This window comes from Rhinatrema bivittatum, chromosome 9, assembly GCF_901001135.1.
Source record: "Rhinatrema bivittatum chromosome 9, aRhiBiv1.1, whole genome shotgun sequence".
Lineage (NCBI taxonomy): Eukaryota > Metazoa > Chordata > Amphibia > Gymnophiona > Rhinatrematidae > Rhinatrema > Rhinatrema bivittatum.
Window position 1 is genome coordinate 89,544,397 of NC_042623.1, and position 21,762 is coordinate 89,566,158.

General features: G+C 43.0%; 1 protein-coding gene across 7 annotated transcripts in view; it reads right to left on the minus strand.

Annotated features, from left to right (window-relative positions):
- MET (MET proto-oncogene, receptor tyrosine kinase) overlaps window positions 1-21,762 on the minus strand; it is a 253,667-nt gene that overhangs the window by 46,552 nt on the left and 185,353 nt on the right. For all 7 annotated transcript variants that reach the window (XR_003858556.1, XM_029615254.1, XM_029615253.1 and 4 more), the window contains 4 exons: window positions 20,708-20,926; window positions 13,502-13,648; window positions 3,752-3,908; window positions 3,237-3,377 (listed from right to left, as the gene is read on the minus strand). Coding sequence is in view for 6 of the 7 variants with exons in the window: in XM_029615254.1 (XP_029471114.1) it covers window positions 3,237-3,377; window positions 3,752-3,908; window positions 13,502-13,648; window positions 20,708-20,926 (664 nt within the window). In the remaining variant the exon portion in view is untranslated. The remainder of the gene's footprint in view (window positions 1-3,236; window positions 3,378-3,751; window positions 3,909-13,501; window positions 13,649-20,707; window positions 20,927-21,762) is intronic.

The following is a 21,762-nucleotide window of genomic DNA, read 5'->3' on the forward strand; positions in this document are numbered from 1 at the left end:
GGCTGGGTTAAATAGGCTGAGGCGTCCAACCACAGCCCTCCGGGTTGGGAGGGACTGAGGGGGACAGAAGGCTCAGTGAAAGTGCATTCTATAGAGTGGCCTAGAGACATTTAGTGGCCAACCCATAGGGATGCCACACAAAGAATCCCTAATTAGCTGGAATATAAACACCTAAAATCAGAAGCTCTACTTATACATGATGCTAGAAAATTATCCCCCAAATGCAAGCTTCTCTTTCTTTGAACAATGTATGCAAATATGAATAATCATTTTTGCTATCCTAAAAACCAGACTTATCTGTGGACCTCAAGGATCAGACTGCAGATCCCTGAGGTAAAGGTGTTTTATTCCATGTTTTAAAGAGAATATGCCATTGCAGACCACTGAAAAGCTGCAGAGTCCTGCAGGCATGGAGCTGCTTATAGATTACGGCAGTCACTGACGGGCTGCCCAATGATTCCTTTGGGAATCTGCGTTTTCATTGTTTGGCCCGTCCTGTGAAGCTCTCATGTAGGAACTTCTGCTATAATAAATTCTCTGATAGACTCAACACTTCCAAAAGTCTGTTCTTTGCAGCACACTATATGTCAAAGGAGAACATCTTCAAGCCAAAATCAATTAGTCACCCCACCCTATATGCATGTAGGGATAATGGTGGTAGGAGTGGGCCAGGTTAGGGGAGACATCTTCTCTCATTTTTAAGGGTCTGAAAGTAAAAGAATGTGACAACATATGGAATTGAATGTTTTCCTGGTATAGTGCTTCTTTCTGGGCTGTGATGAAAATAAAACAAATTGGAAAGAATAAAAACCTCTCCTATTGAAAAAAAAATGAATTAAAAAAAAAAACAGATCCAGAACCTTCAAAAGAGTAGTACCAGAATTGCTCTACTACCTACTAGGGATGTGCATTCATTAGGTCATTCGTTTCAGCGGTATGCATGTACCTTGTGGACTTACAGTACATGCATAAAATGGATGTGCATAACCCATTATGGAAAATACATGCTTACTATCCATTTTACGCGTGTACTGTAAGCCCACGAGGTATGCGCATACTACCAAAACGAATGACCTAATGAATGCATGCCCCTCCTACCTTCAAGTAATCAATGGCTACATGCACTTTTGATGCCAACTAAAAACATGGCTATTTACCCACTCAAACACCCTCCATAGCTTGCTACCTTATCGATTCCGATAAGTCACTTAAAACCTACAATGCTCAAAATATAAATGGGCCGATATTCCTCAAAGAACTGAGCTCCTAAATTTAGGTACCTAAATTCAGCCAAATTTATCTAGTCAATTGCCTAGATTTAAATTCCTAAAAAATGGGCATGGTTAGGCAAATTGCAGAGTTACTATATCTATCATTTGAATCAATGAAAGGTACCAACAAGAGGAGTTGATTTGCAGAAAGCAGTCTCTAGCTACCAAATGATAGAAATTCATCAGTCATATTAAACCTGCAGTTAATTCCTCTGACTGTTTATGTAAACTCCCCCCCCAAACCTACCCAGAGTTGAGTGCCCCCTCTTACAATGGTATATATATAGCATGTTATATTGACTCTATACAGTCTCTCTCTCTCCCCCATGCATTACTAACTCCTCCAACTTGCATACTAAATGTAAATTTTGCATACTAATGTGCATTGTGACATTTATCACATGCATTAGAGCCCAAATGCATTTTGATGAATGACTCAGTTTGTCTCCCCACCTTAATTCTGTCCTTATTCAGTCACCGTATGGACAGCAATGGATAAGAACATAAGAACATAAGAAATTGCCATGCTGGGTCAGACCAAGGGTCCATCAAGCCCAGCATCCTGTTTCCAACAGAGGCCAAACCAGGCCACAAGAACCTGGCAATTACTCAAACACTAAGAAGATCCCATGCTACTGATGCAATTAATAGCAGTGGCTATTCCCTAAGTAAACTTGATTAATAGCCGCTAATGGACTTCTCCTCCAAGAACTTATCCAAACCTTTTTTGAACCCAGCTACACTAACTGCACTAACCACTAATCGGAGAAAAAGAATTTTCTCCGATTAGTCTTAAATGTGCTACTTGCTAACTTCATGGAATGCCCCCTAGTCCTTCTATTATTTGAAAGTGTAAATAACCGAGTTACATCTACTCGTTCAAGACTATCTACTCATTCAAGACATCTCATGATCTTAAAGACCTCTATCATGTCCCCCCTCAGCTGCCTCAGCCAGATAAACTTATCCAGCTGACTTTGAAGGTATATTCAATAATGCAGCCACACTGTTGAATATAGCCAGTTGACATTAGGACAAGTGTTTGGTGCAACAGGACTTAGCCAGACTCTGAATATTGGAGTTAGATGAATAATTTAACCGGCTAACATAACTTCTCCTCAAAATGCTACCAGACTGCTACTAAGTTATCCTAAATTTTAGCTGGATAATAAGATATCTGGCTAATATTTAGCTGGACAAGTGCCCAAATATTCATTTAGCCACATAATTTCTGAGTTATCTGGCTAAATGCCTCTGAATATGGACTTCACATTTTTGCTTCCTAAATTTAGGAGCCTGGTGAAAGTAGGATTCTAAATTTAGGTATTCAGGCCTAACACATTTTCAAAAGGGCCAATTTAGGAGCCTAACTACCAAAGTTAAGGTCTAAACCCTTTGAAAGTTTTCCCCACCTGAATCTCTATGGCAAACTCAGCAATCTAACTAACCATAAGAACGAAACTATAATATGAAGGACTAGGAACAAAAAGACTTCACCTTCTAGTCAAAGAGTTTATTATGTCCAAGCTATTTCTTAACCTACAGTTCATGTTCAATTCATCTCCTAGCTATCTGAGCCTCACTGGATGTAAATAATCAATGATTTAAATTAACATTTTGTTATTTAGAAATTATAGCTGCCCAAACACTACAATGTATGCAAACATGCCATCCTATTTTAAAAACGGTATAGAAATACTTTAAAATAAATAAATAAATAAATTGTTGTAATGCTTTAAATTTGATTTCACCACACCTTATGTAATGCACCTTGAAATGACTGACCGGCTGTAAAAGATGGAATAGAAATACTAAATGAAATATGTTCAGAATTTGCATGTGTAAAAGACACCAAACCCTTTACCAACACAAATTTGTGGCTCAAACATAGACAATAAATGTCACAGCATATATACTGCACATATAGTATAAAGCAGAAAAATTGCACACTCCTTTGCAGCATACCTTCTTGAAAAGTTGATCGGTAGTCTACGGATTCACTTGAAACCATTTCTGTGGTTGGACTTACATTCCTTACATTTACAAGTCTGTCTAGGTGAGGAGTGTGCACTCTTCCATCATAGCGAACCATTTCACTACCCAGGTCTTAAAAAGAAAAGAAATACTGAAATAGTAAGAAAACAACTTATCCCTGCATTTTTTAAAAATGTCATTGCTAATTCTGACATTTTTGATATTCAGCACTTGGAAAACTATTCCTGAATAAACGTAATGACTCAGAGAAAAATGTGTTCCGTGGTTAATAGAAATAAAGGCAAGTAAATAACTTTATTGGAAAAGGTTTAATGCATTTCTAGACTACATTTTAGAAGCTACATTGGGTTAAAACTAAATAAAGCAGGTCAAAACCAAAGATAACATTTCCTGAACATAGAAGTGAATCATAGATTAAATTATACTGGTAGCGCGAAGGGGATGGGGGAAAGGTGGCATGGTTAATGAAATTAATAGTAACGTACCTTTTATTTGTTTTTTCTTTTTCATCCACAGAAGAATTCCCAACAATATCAAAAATACGATCACAAAGGAGACCACTCCGGCAATTATTCCCGTGAAATTTTGGTCTTCCTGAACCATAACTGTTCCGATAACAGTGGAAGTGACAGCTTGCATCCACTTTTATGCATATTTAACAGAAAGTCCCACCCCAAAGAGAAGTAATATTAATATCATTGCCAACAAAAAAGTTTGCTAATCAGCAGTATTTCCCTATTTAACAAGCAGCTAGTGCAATTAAACAAAAATGTTTTTTTGATAATCAAGGATGTTAACTTTCTCCAATGGTCAAACCACTGAGTGATGTACTGCCATAACTAGGTTCTACTGAAATTTGGAAACTATATCAAACAGTAGGGATGTGAATCGTTTTAGGACGATTAAAATTATCGTCCGATAATTTTAAAATCGTCTTAAACCGTTATGGAACACAATACAATACAGATTCTAACGATTTATCGTTATAAATCGTTAGAATCGTGAGCCGGCACACTAAAACCCCCTAAAACCCACCCCCGACCCTTTAAATTAAATCCCCCACCCTCCCGAACCCCCCCCCAAATAACTTAAATAACCTGCGGGTCCAGCGGCGGTCCGGAACGGCAGCGGTCCGGAACGGGCTCCTGCTCCTGAATCTTGTCGTCTTCAGCCGGCGCCATTTTCCAAAATGGCGCCGAAAAATGGCGGCGGCCATAGACGAAAAAGATTGGACGGCAGGAGGTCCTTCCGGACCCCCGCTGGACTTTTGGCAAGTCTCGTGGGGGTCAGGAGGCCCCCCACAAGCTGGCCAAAAGTTCCTGGAGGTCCAGCGGGGGTCAGGGAGCGATTTCTCGCCGCGAATCGTTTTCGTACGGAAAATGGCGCCGGCAGGAGATCGACTGCAGGAGGTCGTTCAGCGAGGGTTCCGGCGCTGATTTTGAATGATGATATATTAATCCCATCTCAGTAGCCAACACCCTGTTTGATAGGGATGTGAATCGTGTCCTCGATCGTCTTAACGATCGATTTCGGCTGGGAGGGGGAGGGAATCGTATTGTTGCCGTTTGGGGGGGTAAAATATCGTGAAAAATCGTTAAAAATCGAAAAATCGGCACATTAAAACCCCCTAAAACCCACCCCCGACCCTTTAAATTAAATCCCCCACCCTCCCGAACCCCATCCCTCGCCGGAACATCGTTAAAAATCGAAAAATCGAAAAACCGGCACACTAAAACCCCCTAAAACCCACCCCCGACCCTTTAAATTAAATCCCCCACCCTCCCGAACCCCCCCCCCCAAATAACTGAAATAACCTGCGGGTCCAGCGGCGGTCCGGAACGGGCTCCTGCTCCTCAATCTTGTCGTCTTCAGCCGGCGCCATTTTCCAAAATGGCGCCGAAAAATGGCGGCGGCCATAGACGAAAAAGATTGGACGGCAGGAGGTCCTTCCGGACCCCCGCTGGACTTTTGGCAAGTCTCGTGGGGGTCAGGAGGCCCCCCACAAGCTGGCCAAAAGTTCCTGGAGGTCCAGCGGGGGTCAGGGAGCGATTTCCCGCCGCGAATCGTTTTCGTACGGAAAATGGCGCCGGCAGGAGATCGACTGCAGGAGGTCGTTCAGCGAGGGTTCCGGCGCCTCGCTGAACGACCTCCTGCAGTCGATCTCCTGCCGGCGCCATTTTCCGTACGAAAACGATTCGCGGCGGGAAATCGCTCCCTGACCCCCGCTGGACCTCCAGGAACTTTTGGCCAGCTTGTGGGGGGCCTCCTGACCCCCACGAGACTTGCCAAAAGTCCAGCGGGGGTCCGGAAGGACCTCCTGCCGTCCAATCTTTTTCGTCTATGGCCGCCGCCATTTTTCGGCGCCATTTTGGAAAATGGCGCCGGCTGAAGACGACAAGATTGAGGAGCAGGAGCCCGTTCCGGACCGCCGCTGGACCCGCAGGTTATTTAAGTTATTTGGGGGGGGGTTCGGGAGGGTGGGGGATTTAAAGGGTCGGGGGTGGGTTTTAGGGGGTTTTAGTGTGCCGGTTTTTCGATTTTTCGATTTTTAACGATGTTCCGGCGAGGGATGGGGTTCGGGAGGGTGGGGGATTTAATTTAAAGGGTCGGGGGTGGGTTTTAGGGGGTTTTAATGTGCCGGTTTTTCGATTTTTCGATTTTTAACGATTTTTAACGATTTTTCACGATATTTTACCCCCCCAAACGGCAACAATACGATTCCCTCCCCCTCCCAGCCGAAATCGATCGTTAAGACGATCGAGGACACGATTCACATCCCTATCAAACAGGGTGTTGGCTACTGAGATGGGATTAATATATCATCATTCAAAATCCAAGCAGCACATAGGAGCTCCAATGTTCTTAGTATTCCACCATTATTCCTGAAAAGCAGAAATGAATACAGATGTTTTGGAGCAAACATCCTTTCTCAGCTTGAGAACAATGGAGCTCCCAAGTAGTCAGATATTTTATTTCTGTCAATGGCGACTGCACTCATGTGTTACTGTAGTGTGGAGTTCTTGTAGCTAAATTAATCCTGCAGAAAACAGAAATCTTTTTAGGCCATGATGCATTTTATTCCGACCAACAGATAAATATGTTGCAGTACATGAGCTTTTGAGAACAAAGCCGATGAAGGGACCTATGTGGCCTTAAAAGGTCATCCTCTTTTCCATGTGATACCGAAATAAGATTAATAATCATGTTCTCAGCAGCCAGGTTCCTATAAATTAGTATATGAGAAATATGTAGTACAAGAATAGCAGTGAAAGAAGAAGGAATGATAGTTAGATTTTCCTTATGTCATGTACTTGACACAGAATTGCATTATAATAGTTTCCATCTTTTCACATTACCATAAACATTTGTAACTAATCTTGACTGTGGACCTAAACTCATTAATTGATGACATGTTGTTCAAACATATTAAGACCAACTAATATGCAGTGGGGTAGATTTTCAGACGAGCGCGAACAGCCTACTTTTGTTTGCGCTCCAGGCGCAAACAAAAGTACGCTGGATTTTAGTAGATACGCGCGGAGCCGCGCGTATCCACTAAAATCCTGGATCGGCGCGCGCAAGGCTATCGATTTTGTATAGCCTGCGCGCGCCGAGCCGCGCTGCCTCCCCCCGTTCCCTCCAAGGCCGCTCCGAAATCGGAGCGGCCTCGGAGGGAACTTTCCTTTGCCCACCCCTCACCTTACCCTCCCTTCCCCTACCTAACCCACCCCCCCGGCCCTGTCTACACCCCCCCCTTACCTTTGTCGGGGGATTTACGCCTCCCGGAGGGAGACGTAAATCCCCGCGCGCCAGCGGGCCTGCTGCGCGCCGGGCCGCGACCTGGGGGCGGGTACGGAGGGCGCGGCCACGCCCCCGGGCCGTAGCCACGCCCCGTACCCGCCCCCAAAACGCTGCCGACACGCCCCCGGAACGCCGCGACGACCGGGCCCGCCCCCCGACACGCCCCCGACACGCCCCCCTCCGAGAACCCCGGGACTTACGCGAGTCCCGGGGCTCTGCGCGCGCCGGGAGGCCTATGTAAAATAGGCTTCCCGGCGCGCAGGGCCCTGCTCGCCTAAATCCGCCCGGTTTTGGGCGGATTTACGCGAGCAGGGCTCTGAAAATCTACCCCAGTATGAGCTATTATCTTGTGGCCTGTTAGACATGCACCAGCATTGTAAAAAGTATAATTAATTTGCTATTTGCAGGGAGCACATCATTGAAAACAATGGGAGGCAAATAAAATACCAGTGTGAACTTCGACATCTGAAGTTCTCTTCCTTAAGCAATTTGTGTTTCCATATCACCACAAGAAGATGCTACACATATTTTCTAAACTATGCATGCCTTGATACATAGAAACGATGGCAGAAAAGGACCAAATGATCCACACAGTCTGCCCAGCAAGCTTATGCCAGTATCTGCCGCCCTGTGCAGGTCATCCCCATGCTTATCAGTGTACCAGATCGAAAAAGTCAGGGCCCTTGGATGTTGTTTGAATCCAATTTCCATTAACCGTTGCCGTGAAAGCAGAGAGCAATGTTGGAGTTGCATTAAAAGTATCAGGCATAGGGGTAGATTTTTAAAGTTGTGCGCAGGGGTAGATTTGTTTGCACAACCCGGCGTGAACAAATCTACGCCCGATTTTATATAAAATCCAGGCCCGAGGCAGGTGTAACTTGCGTGCGCCGGCCAGCTGCCGGCGCGCCATTCCTCAGCCCGGGGGCTGGTTCGGAGGCCTTGGCCATGCCCCCAGATCGCCCCTGAATGCTGCGCCGCCCCGACACGCCCCCCAAGCGAAGCCCCGAGACTTACGCGTGTCCCGGGGCTTTGTGCGCACCGGCGGCCTATGCAACATAGGCGCGCCAGCGAGCAAGTCCCCTGCGCGCGTAAATCCAGCTGGATTTACGTGCGCAGGGCTTTTAAAATCTGCCCCATAGTGATTAAGGGTAGTAAGCGCCGCAATAGCTAATTATCCCCCATGTTTATTTTTATTTGTTTCCCAAACCGTAAAAGTTGTGGCCCTTGTTGGTTGCTGTCTGGACCCACTCACTGCCGCTGAAGCAGAGAGCAATGATGGAGTTGCATTAAGCCTTGATAGTGTTATTTTTTAAGGGTAGCAACTGCCACCCCAGCAAGTTACCCCCAGTTACCCACATGTACTGTTACGGTTCTGGCCGCGAGTGCCTCAACCAGACCCTTACCTCCGTGTTCCTGGACCTGTTCCCGCTTCGGGTGGCCTAGTCTGCGGCCTGTTTGGCAGCGTCCCCGCCGGGGCCACGCCGCCAGGAAGCCTCCCATGGATGCCCTGCTCCTAGGCGCGCGCACGCGCGCGCCACTTGGGCGCTTTTCTAGGCCGTTTCCCGCCAGTGGTGACTCCGCCCAGTTCCTGACATCAGACGCCGTGGCCTTGATAAGCCGGCCGCAGACACTCAGTCTTTGCCTTGCAATGGGTTTACCTTCTGGATCCCTGTTGCTCCGTGCCCCGGAGTGAGCTGCCTTGGTGCTCGCTCCGTTCCTGCTTGCCTGCCACAGTACCTGCTTGGTTCCTGCCTGGTTCCAGTACCCGAGTCCTGCTACAGTTCCTGCCTGGTTCCAGTATCCGAGTCTTGCTACAGTTCCTGTCAACTGTTCTAGTCTGGTTCCAGTATCTGAGCCCTGCTACAGTTCCTGTTGACTGTTCTAGTCTGGTTCCAGTTCCCAGTCCTGATCATCACTTGTCTAAGTCCCAGCGGCCAGGTCCCTATGGGCTCCTCCCGGGGGGGCTTCGGCTTCCAAGGGTGAAGCCACCTAAGTCCCAGCGGCTGGGCTCCTACGGGCTCCTCCCAGGGGAGTGCCAGCTTCCAGGGTGAAGAGCACCTCTACGTCCTGCCTGTACATCTGCCTCCCGGCCTGCTGCGTACCAGAGACATTGACCACCTTTCCCAGCCTCTTGCAGGTCGGCCCAAGGGTCCACTAAATTGAGACTCCATAACATGTACTCTTTTCGTTGTTTGCAGCCTCTAGCCTTTAGGGATCCACAGTGTTTATGCCATGCCCCTTTGAATTCCTTGACTGTTTTCATCTTCATCACTTCCTCAGGAAGGCTATACCAGGCATTTGCCACCCTTTCCATGAAAAAATATTTCCTGACATTGGTTCTGAGTTGTCCTCTGTGGAAATGAGTTTCATTTCATGACCCCTAGTTCTATTGATTTCTTTCTAATAGAAAAGGTTTGATGATTGTGCATCATTAAAACCTTTGAGATATTTGAAGGTCTGTATCACATCTCCTCTGTACCTTCTTTCTTCAAGGTATATATATTCAGATCTTTCAGCCTCTCCTATTAAGTCTTCCAAAGCTGACACCTCACCATTTTGGTTGCTCTTCTATCTTGACTTTATCCCTTTTGAGATAGGAGCACCAGTACTGAACGCAGTACTCCAGGTGAGGCCTCATCAAGGACCTGTGCAAGGGCATTATCACCTCTTTTATCTTACTGATTATTCCTCCCTCTATGCAGCTCTGCATTCTTCTGTGTAGTTATCGCCTTGTAACACTGCTTCGCTATCTTCAGATCATCAGACACCATCACACCAGTCTGTGCACATTAGTCTTTCACTGCCAATCACATAAATCTCTTTTGGATTGCCGCACCCCAGATGCATGACTCTGCACTTCTTGGCATTGAATCCCAGCTGCCAAATCTTCAACCACTCTTCAGGTTTACCTAAATCACTTTTCATTCTCTCTACTCTATTTTGTTGGTTTGGAAGGACGTAACACCTCCTTCTTTTTGCCAATGGCGTAATGCTGTTCATAACATGCTGTTCATGGAGTCACTGGCAGCACATTTGTCCTTTAGGTCCAAGACCAGATTCCCGAAGTCTGGGATTTGTATCGCCAAAGCCTTTCTACTAAAGCTAGGAATTTAATTCTGAATACTTTGTAGGGAGATCTATTTAATACCACACTAGGTAGACTGTGATTGGTTGGGGGAGGGGAAGATGAGGGAAGGGACTATAATAGGGTGGGAAGGAGAAACCCGGTCATGATGGAAGAGGTCAGATGTACAAGAGTACAGCATCTGATCTATCTGATGAGTTTTGTTGTTTTTTGTCACATGTTGACCTGAATGAGTGTGGGAGAGAATAAAAATAAAAGATTATATTGCCAGGTTTATTTTAAGATTTGTTGCACAATTAATCTGCTTGTTCATTTAAATTGCTTTAATGTATGCTATTGTGACTCTAATTAGTGTACTGACTGTTACAGTGCTATTAATAAACATATTTAAGCATAAAGTAATCTTAGGCCGCACGGTGACCTTCTGCAGCAGTTTCTTTAACCCCTGGCTATTGACTTTGGAAGGACAGCCTGATCACAGCGGTTCTTGGTGGAGTCAACCTGTTTTCACTTTACAATGATGGATCTGACAGAGCTCCAAGGGACGTTTACATTTTCTTATAGCCTTTCTTCAATTTGTACCTTTCAATAATGTTATCCCCCGAGTTCTTTTAGTAGCTTTTTGTTTGGCACGTTTTGGCCTTTACTTCATTTCAAACAATAGAAACAACTTGTTTCTTCATCCAGGAATATCCAAATCAGTCTGAGCAGGTGGTCTCTAATATATTAAGGGCCTTCTTAAAGCAATATTTTGAACAGGATCTAATTTGCATTTGCTATGATAAAGGGTGTGAAGACTTGTGCATTCAACACTTTTTGTTTCTGAAAGTGTAGAGTATGTTGTGTAGATCAGTGAAATAAACTCCTACTTTAATACATTTTGATTTGTATATTTTAGACAGCAATAAGAAAAGTGTATAAGGGTGTGAAGACTTTTACAGGGCACTGTAAGAACATGCCATGTTTGCTCAGAGCCTCAGACCAATGGTCCACCGACCATTCTCTCTCTTTGACATGGGTTGACTGGAAGTACCCAGAAAATCCCAAAATGAAAGTCTGTTTCATGTTGCTCTTCCTAAGAACTAAGAGGTGGAGAAACCAAAGTCTATTTGGCTAATAATTATATATGGACCTGTCCTCCAGAAACTTGCCTAAACCTTTCTTAAACGTGGTTATTTTTTAAACTCATACTACTAGCCTTAACCACATTTTCTGGCAACAAGTTTCATAATATAATTGCGCATTGATTGAAAAAAAATACTTGTCTTTTAAACCTGCTGTTAGTTTCAGCGAGTGTCCCCTAGTCCTTGAACTATTTGATACTGTAAATAACTTCTCTATTGACGTCTTCCATACCATACATAATTTTATAAACCTCTATCATATCCCCATTAAGTTGTCTCTTCTTCAAGCTGAAGAGCCCTAACTTGTTTAGCTTTTCTTCATAAGGGAGCCGATCCAACCCTGTAATCATTTTTGTTGCCCTTCTCTGCATCGTTTTTAATTCTGCTGTAATCTTTTGTGAGATGCGATGACCAGAATTGCACACGATATTCAAGGTGTGGCACGCGCTTGGACCCTGCTGAAGTGCCTGGCCCTGCACAAGGGGTGGGCTGGGACAGTGTCATTAGCCGCTGTCCCTGGGAAGCACAGCTGCCGGCGCGCGGAGATCACTTCTGCTCCCAGGGAGCAGTATTAAAATAAAAGAATTAGGGATAGGTAGGGTTAGGTTAGGGGTCGGGGAAGAGGTAGGAAGGGTAGGGTTAGGGGTAGGAAAGTTCCCTCCCAGTCTGCTCTTTAATTGGAGCGGACTGGGTGGGATCTGGGGGAGGCCTGAGTGCGTCGCCACGCGTATTTTGCAAAAATTCTCCCCCATGCGCATGCACGCGTGGATTTCAAAATCCAGCACACATGTGCGTGTGGCCATCGGATTTTATAACATGTACTCCTCTCCACTAAACTACTCACACATACACATGATTGCAAAAATGGTCAAACATTCCAAAAAAAAACAAAAAAAAGAGGAATTTATTGGTTTCACTGCCTCTATCAGAGAGGATTCAAAACTTTGGGGTGGTGGCAAGATGAATATGTTTTAATTATTCCTTTTCCTTATTGCCTCCAATGGAGTAAGACGGCATACATGGTTTTGGGCACATTAAAACAAAACAGTGTGGTGATTGGCAGGAGGAAATCGTTTTTGGCATCTTGATATAGTTCGTGCTGACACTATGATGGCACCATGCTCAATGACTCTGCATTTCAGGAAAGGCATGTTAAAGAGCCCTGCATGTTCTAACGAAGATGATAAAGCATTAATGGGGCAAATTTTCAAAGGATTTACGCGTGTAAGGGAGTTACGTGAGCTGGGCCTATTTTCAAAAGGCCCGACGGAGTGCATAAAGCCCCGGGACGCGTGTAAGTCCCGGGGCTTGAAAAAAAGGGGCGGGGCAGTCCGGGGCAGGGCCAGAACCTCCAGGCACAACGGCCATTTGGCACTGTGCCCGGGATCGCGGGCCGGCCATTGGCCGGCGCATGCAACATATGCCTGCCCAGAGGCAGGCACAACTTATAAAATAAAGGTTAGGCGGGGGTTTTAGGTAGGGCTGGGGGGCAGGTTAGGGAGGGGAAGGTGGGGGGAGGGCAGAAAGACATTTCCCTTCAAGGCCGCTCCGATTTTCTCTCCGATTTCCCTCCAAGGTCGATTTCGGAGTGGCCTTGGAGGGAACGGGGAAAGCTAGCAGGGTGCCCCAAGGGCTCGGCGCACGCAAGGTGCACTATTGTGCACTCCCTTGCGCGCCCTGACCCCGGATTTTATAACATGCTCGCGGCTGTGCGCGCATGTTATAAAATTGGGCGTACATTTGTGCGCACAAATGTCCGCCCGCGCGTAGGTATTAAAATCCGGCCCTATATGAGTAAGTGCAGCATACATCTAAAAAGGCACTTAAAGGGTGTTGATATTACTTCTCTGATGTATGCAGGGCCCCAAGTCCCTTCTTATTTTTTTAAAGCATAGGATGTGATTTTTATTCGTCGAAGTCAATTTTTGACTGTGAATTTTTTCTAAGCCCAGAATTTAGGTGAATCAGCCTGAGAATGAAAACCAGGATGTTCCAACTGCTATCCAACAAGAGTCTAAAAATTGCTCATAGTCATTAGCTGATTGCATTTAATGAACTCAGCCTTCATTTTCCCTGAAGAAAGCTGAAACAAGCATTAGGATGTGGTATACTATGCTACTTTAAACCTGTGTGAGATAGTAGACATTTCTAAGTTTGTTTGTTTTTTTTTACTGCCCCCATAATGTTTACTGCCCCATAATGTTTAAGCAATGCAGGAATCTCACCTCTATACTTAGCTCACTGTTGGACTTCAGCAACTCACTGGGAACAGTACAGAAGATCGAATCTGATTTGGAATGGATATTCTCACAGCTCTTATTTCCAACTTTTAATACCTCACCTCGTACTGCTTCCGAGTCAATATGATCTCCCTAGACAAAAACCACATACACACACACAAAAACAAAACGAAAACCCCAGAGTGAATGAAAATGTTAATAAAACACTTTTTGAAGTATTGTCACTAAATCATGAAACAATTCACAGTTTTATTTGATTTGAAATATCTAGATTGTCCAATTTTTATTCTAATGGCTAAACAAAAAGTCAAAAATTTTACATGGAGCCCAATGTAGAGCACAGGGTGTGCATATTACTTCTTGCTATGACATTCCTGCATTAAAATTGTAGCCATTTGTTTACATGTTATATCTAACAAATAATATAATTACCGTAACACATTATTTCATATTTGCCAACTTTCTGTGGCTGAGAAAAATATTGATGCTATTTATGAATAACATTATTAAGCTGCCATACCCAGCTTTATAATTTTTAAAAATAAGAATTAAAAGATAGCTAGCTTTGGATTCAGTTTGTTTCGTAACAATTACAAAAAGCAATCATAAGGCAGATCCAACCTTATCTACTCATTAACTAAAATTATGAACTATCCTGTAGGTATGAAATTAAGTGGTAAAGAAATGGGAAAAAAACAATTTTTTTGGCCTAATTTTCAATGTTTTTTGTCCACAAAAATATGGATTTTCAAAACATTTACAGAGCAGCTTGTTATTGCTAGCTATGAAATAAACACATTTGTTTCAGCAAAAGATTATATGCCTTTTCCAGATTTGAAATTTAAACTAAATTAACAGGCATCACATTTAATTCATTCTACCAGTGAGTTCTGTATAGTTATACAGCATTTATTAAATATTTAAAGCATAGGATTTTCATACTTACATATTCTTGCTATATTATTTTTATATCTACTCAACTTCTGTATTCTGCAATCTGGTTAAATCACTTGGTGGGACCATCTTTTTTATTTATTTATTTATTTAGAGAAAACTTAGATGCCAGCCAAATTCTTAACAGCCGGGACAAAAATTATCTTTCCTTCTTTAACTATATACCACATAACCAGTAAAAATACAAAAAAGTTCACTAAAATATATCTATAATCACAAACATATTAAGAACACTAGAACACAAATCAAAATAAAATTAAAACAAACCTAAAAAATAAAAAATACAATTACCAGATAAACAAAATTTTTTTTACACTATTATTTTTATGGTTTGTGTTGACATTTTTCTCCGTCCCCTCTTCTTTTGCAGCACAGCAGAGGCTCCTGGGCCCAGGCCTGGCTCTAGCAGCAGCTCCTCCCAATCTTGGAGATGGCACCTCCTCCTGGCCCTGGATCCAACACTTAGGACCAGCACTGACAGCAGCTCCTTTGCGCAGTTCTGGCTCCTCCTTTTGGGCCTACCCTTGGCAGCAGGTGCCAAATATTAGGTGCCTAGGTTTTTGCCAGCTCTAGTTAAATCTATTTAGTAAAACTAATAAACAATTGATTTTAACACTATTGAGAGATTTATCAATGTTTTTTCAAGTGAAAATGTTGTTCCATAAAATGTTCTTCAACTGAGATAATTTCATTGATTGATTTGTAGCCAGTTTTGTGTTAAATCCTCTTCCCCATACCATACTTTAAAGAAACATGGCTCTAACTAATTTTATAGTTCAAATTCTCAAGCTTCTAAACACTGCTCTCCTGATCATACAGCTATTTTCACAAGGGACTTCTTGTTTCTGTTGAATAATATGACAAATACCCCTTCAGTTCGTATCTACACTAATTTGTTGAAAGCAAAATATGTCATGCTAGATTAGTTTTATCGAAAAAGAAGAAGTGATAAAAGCTTGTTCCCGTCTGAAACTCATTAAGGAAGGACATTTAGAAAAAAAAACTTGGCTTGTTGGAATACTTTGTTCAGTCAACCAGGCTCCCATTTCATTTTATACAGTCCTTGTTTAATTATTGTAAAAATACATGATCACAAGGAATGCAAACTTCAGAAGGAGGAGATGGATGAGAGGGGAAGTACTGCAGAGAGGGCACAGAGAGATTCTCGGTCTATGGAACACAGCATGCAAGTCTGGGGCAGGAGAAAGGATTTGATTTGGTGTACATATCTGGGGGGAATTAGTGTATTTTTCCCATGTGCTCAGATTCTTTAAGTAGATTACATACTCTACCGCAGACTGACCTGCAGAGAGGACTGCTGCTACTGATGTCAATCAATAGGCATCTGGCAGGAAGTACTGTGTGCTAATGATTACCAAACTCCTACAACACACGGCCCAACAGAGGCAATGGCAACACAAGTGACCTTCAAGATGAAGGAGTGCAAGAATTATCGTTACATTATGCACTTGTACCTATGGAGGGAGAGCAAAACAAGAACTGGCTCTCTGTGACCCAAACAAAGTAATGTTTCTGTCTGATGGAAGGGACCTCCCACAGTACCTTTTCATTAAATATGAGCCACTTAAAAATTTCACACTTGTAAGAGCATTACAATTTTCTTTACTTAACGTTGGGATAAGCAGCTCATAGTTGAGAGGTATAAACTGAAATTTTCAGCTGGAAAAGGTATGGAAAAAAGTAGTGGGGACCTGTACTGAGTAGGACAATAAATCTGGTGATATGATTGGCTGAATGCTCTTATGTGCCTGGTGCTCTAGAATGATACTGTTCTAGCCGAATCTAGAATCGCAAGCATTTTTACTTTGCAAGGCTCACAGCCTGATTATGTACTCAGAGCTGTCAGCGGCACTGACTTCTTTTTGTTGTCGGCAGTTGTGGCAGGACACCAGTTTTCTACAGGTGGTAGAAGGCAGATGGCACTGCTGGCAGCTCCAAGTTTCCATTGGGCCCCGAGAGCCTTGAAAAATAAAAATCCACAAAATCCTCAGCCCTATGTAGCTTTATTCACCAGAATGCAGAAAGCATGACCCGCGACATGCGTTTAAGTGTCTCACTCATCTGATTCAACAAGTGTTACAGCTACCAGAACGAAGGGCAAAGTGGTTAATATGAAACGTTAGAAGTGAAGGTGAACACACAGGCAACCACTTAGCTTGGTTAGTCTGGCAGACTGTGATGGTATACTAGCAGCTGGATCTGTCTGGCAGACAGCAAGTACAGTGATAATCAGAAGTCTAAGCAGAGATGCAGGTGCAGGTCTGGCTAACTGGCTACACAACAAACCTAAGAGGCCGGATGTTCAGGCAACAACCGTCATACTATTGCTGGTTATTTTGAATTATTACAGCGCGTTGTGGTTACTCCTGAGAAATGGCAGGTGCGAGAGGGAACAAAGTGGGGATTTTATATGCTCATCTATCCAAGGTTGAGGGGTATCAAGAAGGAAGACCGAAAAGATTGTCCTGGAAGGAGAGAGAGCATGCAAATAGTCCCATCCTTAGCAGTGTGGAAAGAATAAATGGGCAGCAGCATGGGTCGCTTTGTCTTTTTCTGTGTCATTTACTATGCTACTATGTTATTTCTTGTCTAACAGAGGTCTAACTAGAAAATCAGGAACATGTTCAGCTTTTAGTATACTTTTATGATTTTCTACCCTCATGAACATATTAATTGGCATCTGACTGTCTCTTATTTATTTAATTTTATATTTTTTAAAGAGTGGTCTTGTTTGCCTTCTTAATTTTGGAACAATACAGTTTTGTTATGTAGTTCCATCAAAAGCATGAATGTTAAATCAGAATTACTGCTTTTAGAATAATAAGACGGTCTGATGGAGCTCATTTAGGCATGGATTTATCAAAATGCACTAAATATCACATGCGATAGGAAAAGGGGTGTGTTTTATGGTAACAGGCTGTTTATCGCAAAGTGCGCTATCTTAGCAAGTTGCATAGGTATTACCTTAAACTGTGATAACTTTTTCGTACTTTGTGGTAAGTACCACAATTGTTGCAATTCCTACCGACAACCACTGGGGGGGAAGAGAGAGAGAGAGAGAAAGAGAAAGCGAAAGAGAGAGAGACTAGCTATAAGGCCCTCATACTAGGTAGGTATTTAGACTTCTATATGAGGCCCACCTAGCTACTCAAGGTTAGGTAGGGGTTAGGGGCCACTTTGTCATGCAGAGTGCGACGTACGAACAGAACAGTTCACTCTTGTGAATATTTGATGATCTTTGGAGTGAGGACACTCACCCAAAGATGAGATTTGTGCAATGATCTCTCAACCTAGCTTGATGTTACCCAGCTAGAGAGTCCATCAAGCTAGGTTGAGAGAACATTGCACAAATCTCAAATCTCATTTCTCTCTCTCTCCCCTAGCAGCTTAAAATACTGAAAACGCTATGGGCCAGATTTTAAAAGGGTTACGCGCATAAGGTATGCATAAGGTATGCGCGTAACCCTTTTAAAAACCCCCTGCGTGCGCCGAGCCTATTTTGCATAGGCTCGCGGGGTGCGCAAGCCCTGGGACGCGTGTAAGTCCCGGGGCTTGCAAAAAGGGGCGGTCGGGGGTGTGGCCAGGGGGTGCGGTTTTGGATCGGGGGCGTGTTTGGGGGCGTGTGGGCGGTCCGGGGGCTTGGCCGAGTGCCCCGACACAGCGGCCTGTGTCGGGGCCTGCCGTGCCGACGCGCGTAAGTTACTACCATGCATTATGGTGTTTTCACATGCAAAAACGCCTTAACGCATGCAAAAACGCCATGTAGCACTTTGATAAATGACCCCCTTAGTTTATAATACAATTATGTTTTGTACATGGTGAGTCAACATGGGAAGGTAACAAAATCAGAAATAATTTTTTTTTTCATTTTTGACAACAGTTTAATGAAATCTTTTTATACAGACCTACATTATTTACATACACAAATAAGCAAAATAGTAGTGTACTATAAAAGCGTGCTATTTTCATTCATCATTAGTGAGGAGAAATGTTTCTACAATTCGTGAATGGTAACGCAGTGAGTTATGTTATGGAAACTCTTCCCTTTGTAAGTAAACCCAGATGATCAGCCTTACTCCCCCACAAATATCCATTGTGATTTCAGTTATGCCCCACACGAATGTTATTTTGTTTAAAAGACATTGAATTAACAACAAAAGTAGTCACTTTGGCTAGTCTATACTCGAGAGCGCTTTTGTGATGCCACTGTCAATTCTGAAGGTAGCTGACCTTAATATTAATCATTTTTGATGGGTCAGAAATGACAAGAGACATCCTTTTCCGATTTCAAAAGAAGTGCTTAAAATGTTCGAGGAAGAAATCTACTAAGACCTGTCACAGAGAGTAATATATGAATGCACGTGATGTCACAGGTCATTTGGCATCAACTAAAGAGAACGAATGCACTGATTTCCTACGGGTATTTATCTATTTGTTTTGAGAAGGATGCGTGTTAACGGAAGGAATGTGAGCAAGCAGGGTTCTCCTAATAGGAAGAGCTAAAGCTGCTTCTTTAGCTCGGCAAGAAAAGGCTGCAGTTTCAAATTCCAAGACTTTCTATTAGAAAATAACCTTTACCATGGAAAAGGTTATCAGTGACAGTTCAGAACCACAACAAAACAGCCTGGCACTAAATCCTATAGAGTAAATCATGAACATTTATTACATACACAATTCCCAGTTGTTTGGTTCTCATTAGCACTTCATCAGGCTATGTGATTGCACGCAGCTTTGAATGTAAATACTGTCCCATGGAAATTCACCATTACCATTGATTGTGCATCAATCTATATGGACTCTCTGGATTAGTGTTTATCCTTTTCTTTTCTCCCAACATCCTTAAGTCCATCTTTCTTTTTAGCAAGTAAACTGTTGACCCACATTATATTTTCTATCCACTCATCTCTAAAAAGGTTCTATACTGGGGACTAGGTTCGACTGCAGCGGTGGGTGGAAGCTGAGAAGGGAGCTGCTGGAGTTGGACCATGTGTGCACTGCCACCTTTGATAAAGCAAAAAAACTGCAGGTGGTCAGCATGTCTGGTGGGGTCTTCCTCAGCTGTTTGAAGTCCATTGGCAATTTTGTAATCCTGGGCTCCCAGCGTTCCTTACGGAAGAACTGGAGCTCGGCTGCCCTCCCTGAACTTGAAACCACACTTTCTTCTGGTAGCTGGAGTTCCCCCACTCTGGCCATTTGATTTCTTAGGTTTCGAAATAATCTGCCTGGAGACTCCAGCAAGGGAATTAAACAGCGGAGCAGGAAGTGAAGGAGGCAGAGAAGGAGATGCTGGCGAGCGCAGCAACCGGCAAGAGCATGCAGCAGTCACAGCCCATACCCAAGGGGATCACCATGAAGAAATGTGGATCCTCAGGCCAATGAAGCTCCTGGATTGGCAGCAGTGCCCTTCCCTGTTGGGAGAGTAGCTGAGCCTGCTGGAATGTCATCTGGGTGCCCAAACAGAAACTACTTTTACTGATTCAATTTCCAAGTTATGCAATTTTACAAGTGAAGCAGTCTTCAAGTTCCAGGAACATGACAAGAAACCTGGAGAACTGGAGGGGAAAGGCGGCTGCAATAGGTGGTCAGGTTTTTGGTTTGCAAGACTTCAATTTGGCCTTTATCAAAAATAGTTTGGCTTTACACAATGGAATCAATGGGGAATTCTACCAGACTGAGGAATTTGTGACTACTGAATTTTTCTAAAACTACTATCCCCTTAGGTGCTTTTTAATAGATATGTGTGGGAGATATCGAAGATCCCTGTAGAAGCCACTCCTATGGTTTTTAATGTGTATTATATCTCAATAACTTGGGAAAAAGCTCAATACTGAAGAAGGTGGCATGGATGAAGTGAGAACTGTGTAGACCTGTAGGCAGTTCCTTGAAACTTTTCAAGATGCAATTTCCATTTGGGCCACCCTACTGGTCTTTCTTATTCTGTCATCAGACAAGGAACTTGTGCTCAAACTTTATTTTAATAATAGGGATAATTGCTTTTGTGGGTATAAAATCAGGATTATCCCCAATGTAGTTGGGCTACCCAGCTTAGAATGAAGGCTTTCCTCCAATTACAACAGTAGGTGGTGGCCATTGGGGCCACTTAACATTAACCCACCAAGCATAGTTATAAAATTACCTTCCCCATGCATATGTAGAGAAATACACACACACACTCACACATCTACAGTAATGTTATGATAATCTTCTATTTCTTACCTTTATTTCCAGTACATTTTTGTTGCCCACTGAAATTACAAGTGGCTTTTCCAAGACCTCAAACACAGGATTATTTACATAGGTGAAATCAAAGTATGTTGAGTTTACCCCATCGAAAATGAAAAAGACTTGTGTTAAAATCGGTGGTTCACGATTTAGATCTTCAAGTGAAGGGGTTGAACAACATATTATTTCAGAGTTAGAGCGATGTTTACACGTCTGCAATGAGAAAAAGTTATAATTTCATAGTCAGGCAAAATATATAAAAATATTACATTAGGGCTTATGAGAGGCATCAAAAACTATGCCATGCGATAGCCTACAACTTTGGTCTAGGGACCTTATGACACAGTGCCAAACCACTGAGCCCAAAACCAAATCTTAATGAACCTTGATGAACCCCCCAACTCCAGCCCACTGAGGAATTCTGAAAAAGCTTTTGATAACTCAATTTATCCAACATAGAGCACACTAAAAGTGACATTTGGACTGAAGCGTGAATTAAAATAGGGTGAAAAACATCTCCGGTCACGTGTTTAGGGCTGAAATGTTTTACAAAAATAAGTCGTGAAAAAAAGAGGAAAGTATTAATTCACTTGAAAAGAATCGCTCCAATAACTGTATATAAAATTTCTTAAGTATCTTCATTTTATTTTTATTTTTTATTTTTTAATTTTTATGAAATTTATAATTTTGTGACTTTGAAGACGATAAAAACTTATGTAGTATTATGAGAGTGAACTGCATCAGCAAGCCAGTCGGCGTCAAACCAGAAATTTTATGGTGAGCGCCCGGTCTTCTCGATCATTTGCAGTCACTTGTATATATTCATTCCATCATTTATATTTCATTGCTGAACATTCCATCATTTATATTTCATTGTTGAACAACAAAAGTTCTAAACTGGTGTAGACACCTCTAAAGGACGGTGAATGTTAATAAGAATGGCTCAACTGCGGCCGAAGTTTCTCTGAAAACAGCTTCATCAGGAGCCAAGTTTAAACAAGATTTGTCCAAAGGTTCCGTCTCTAAAGAGAACAAACAGCTAATGCTAT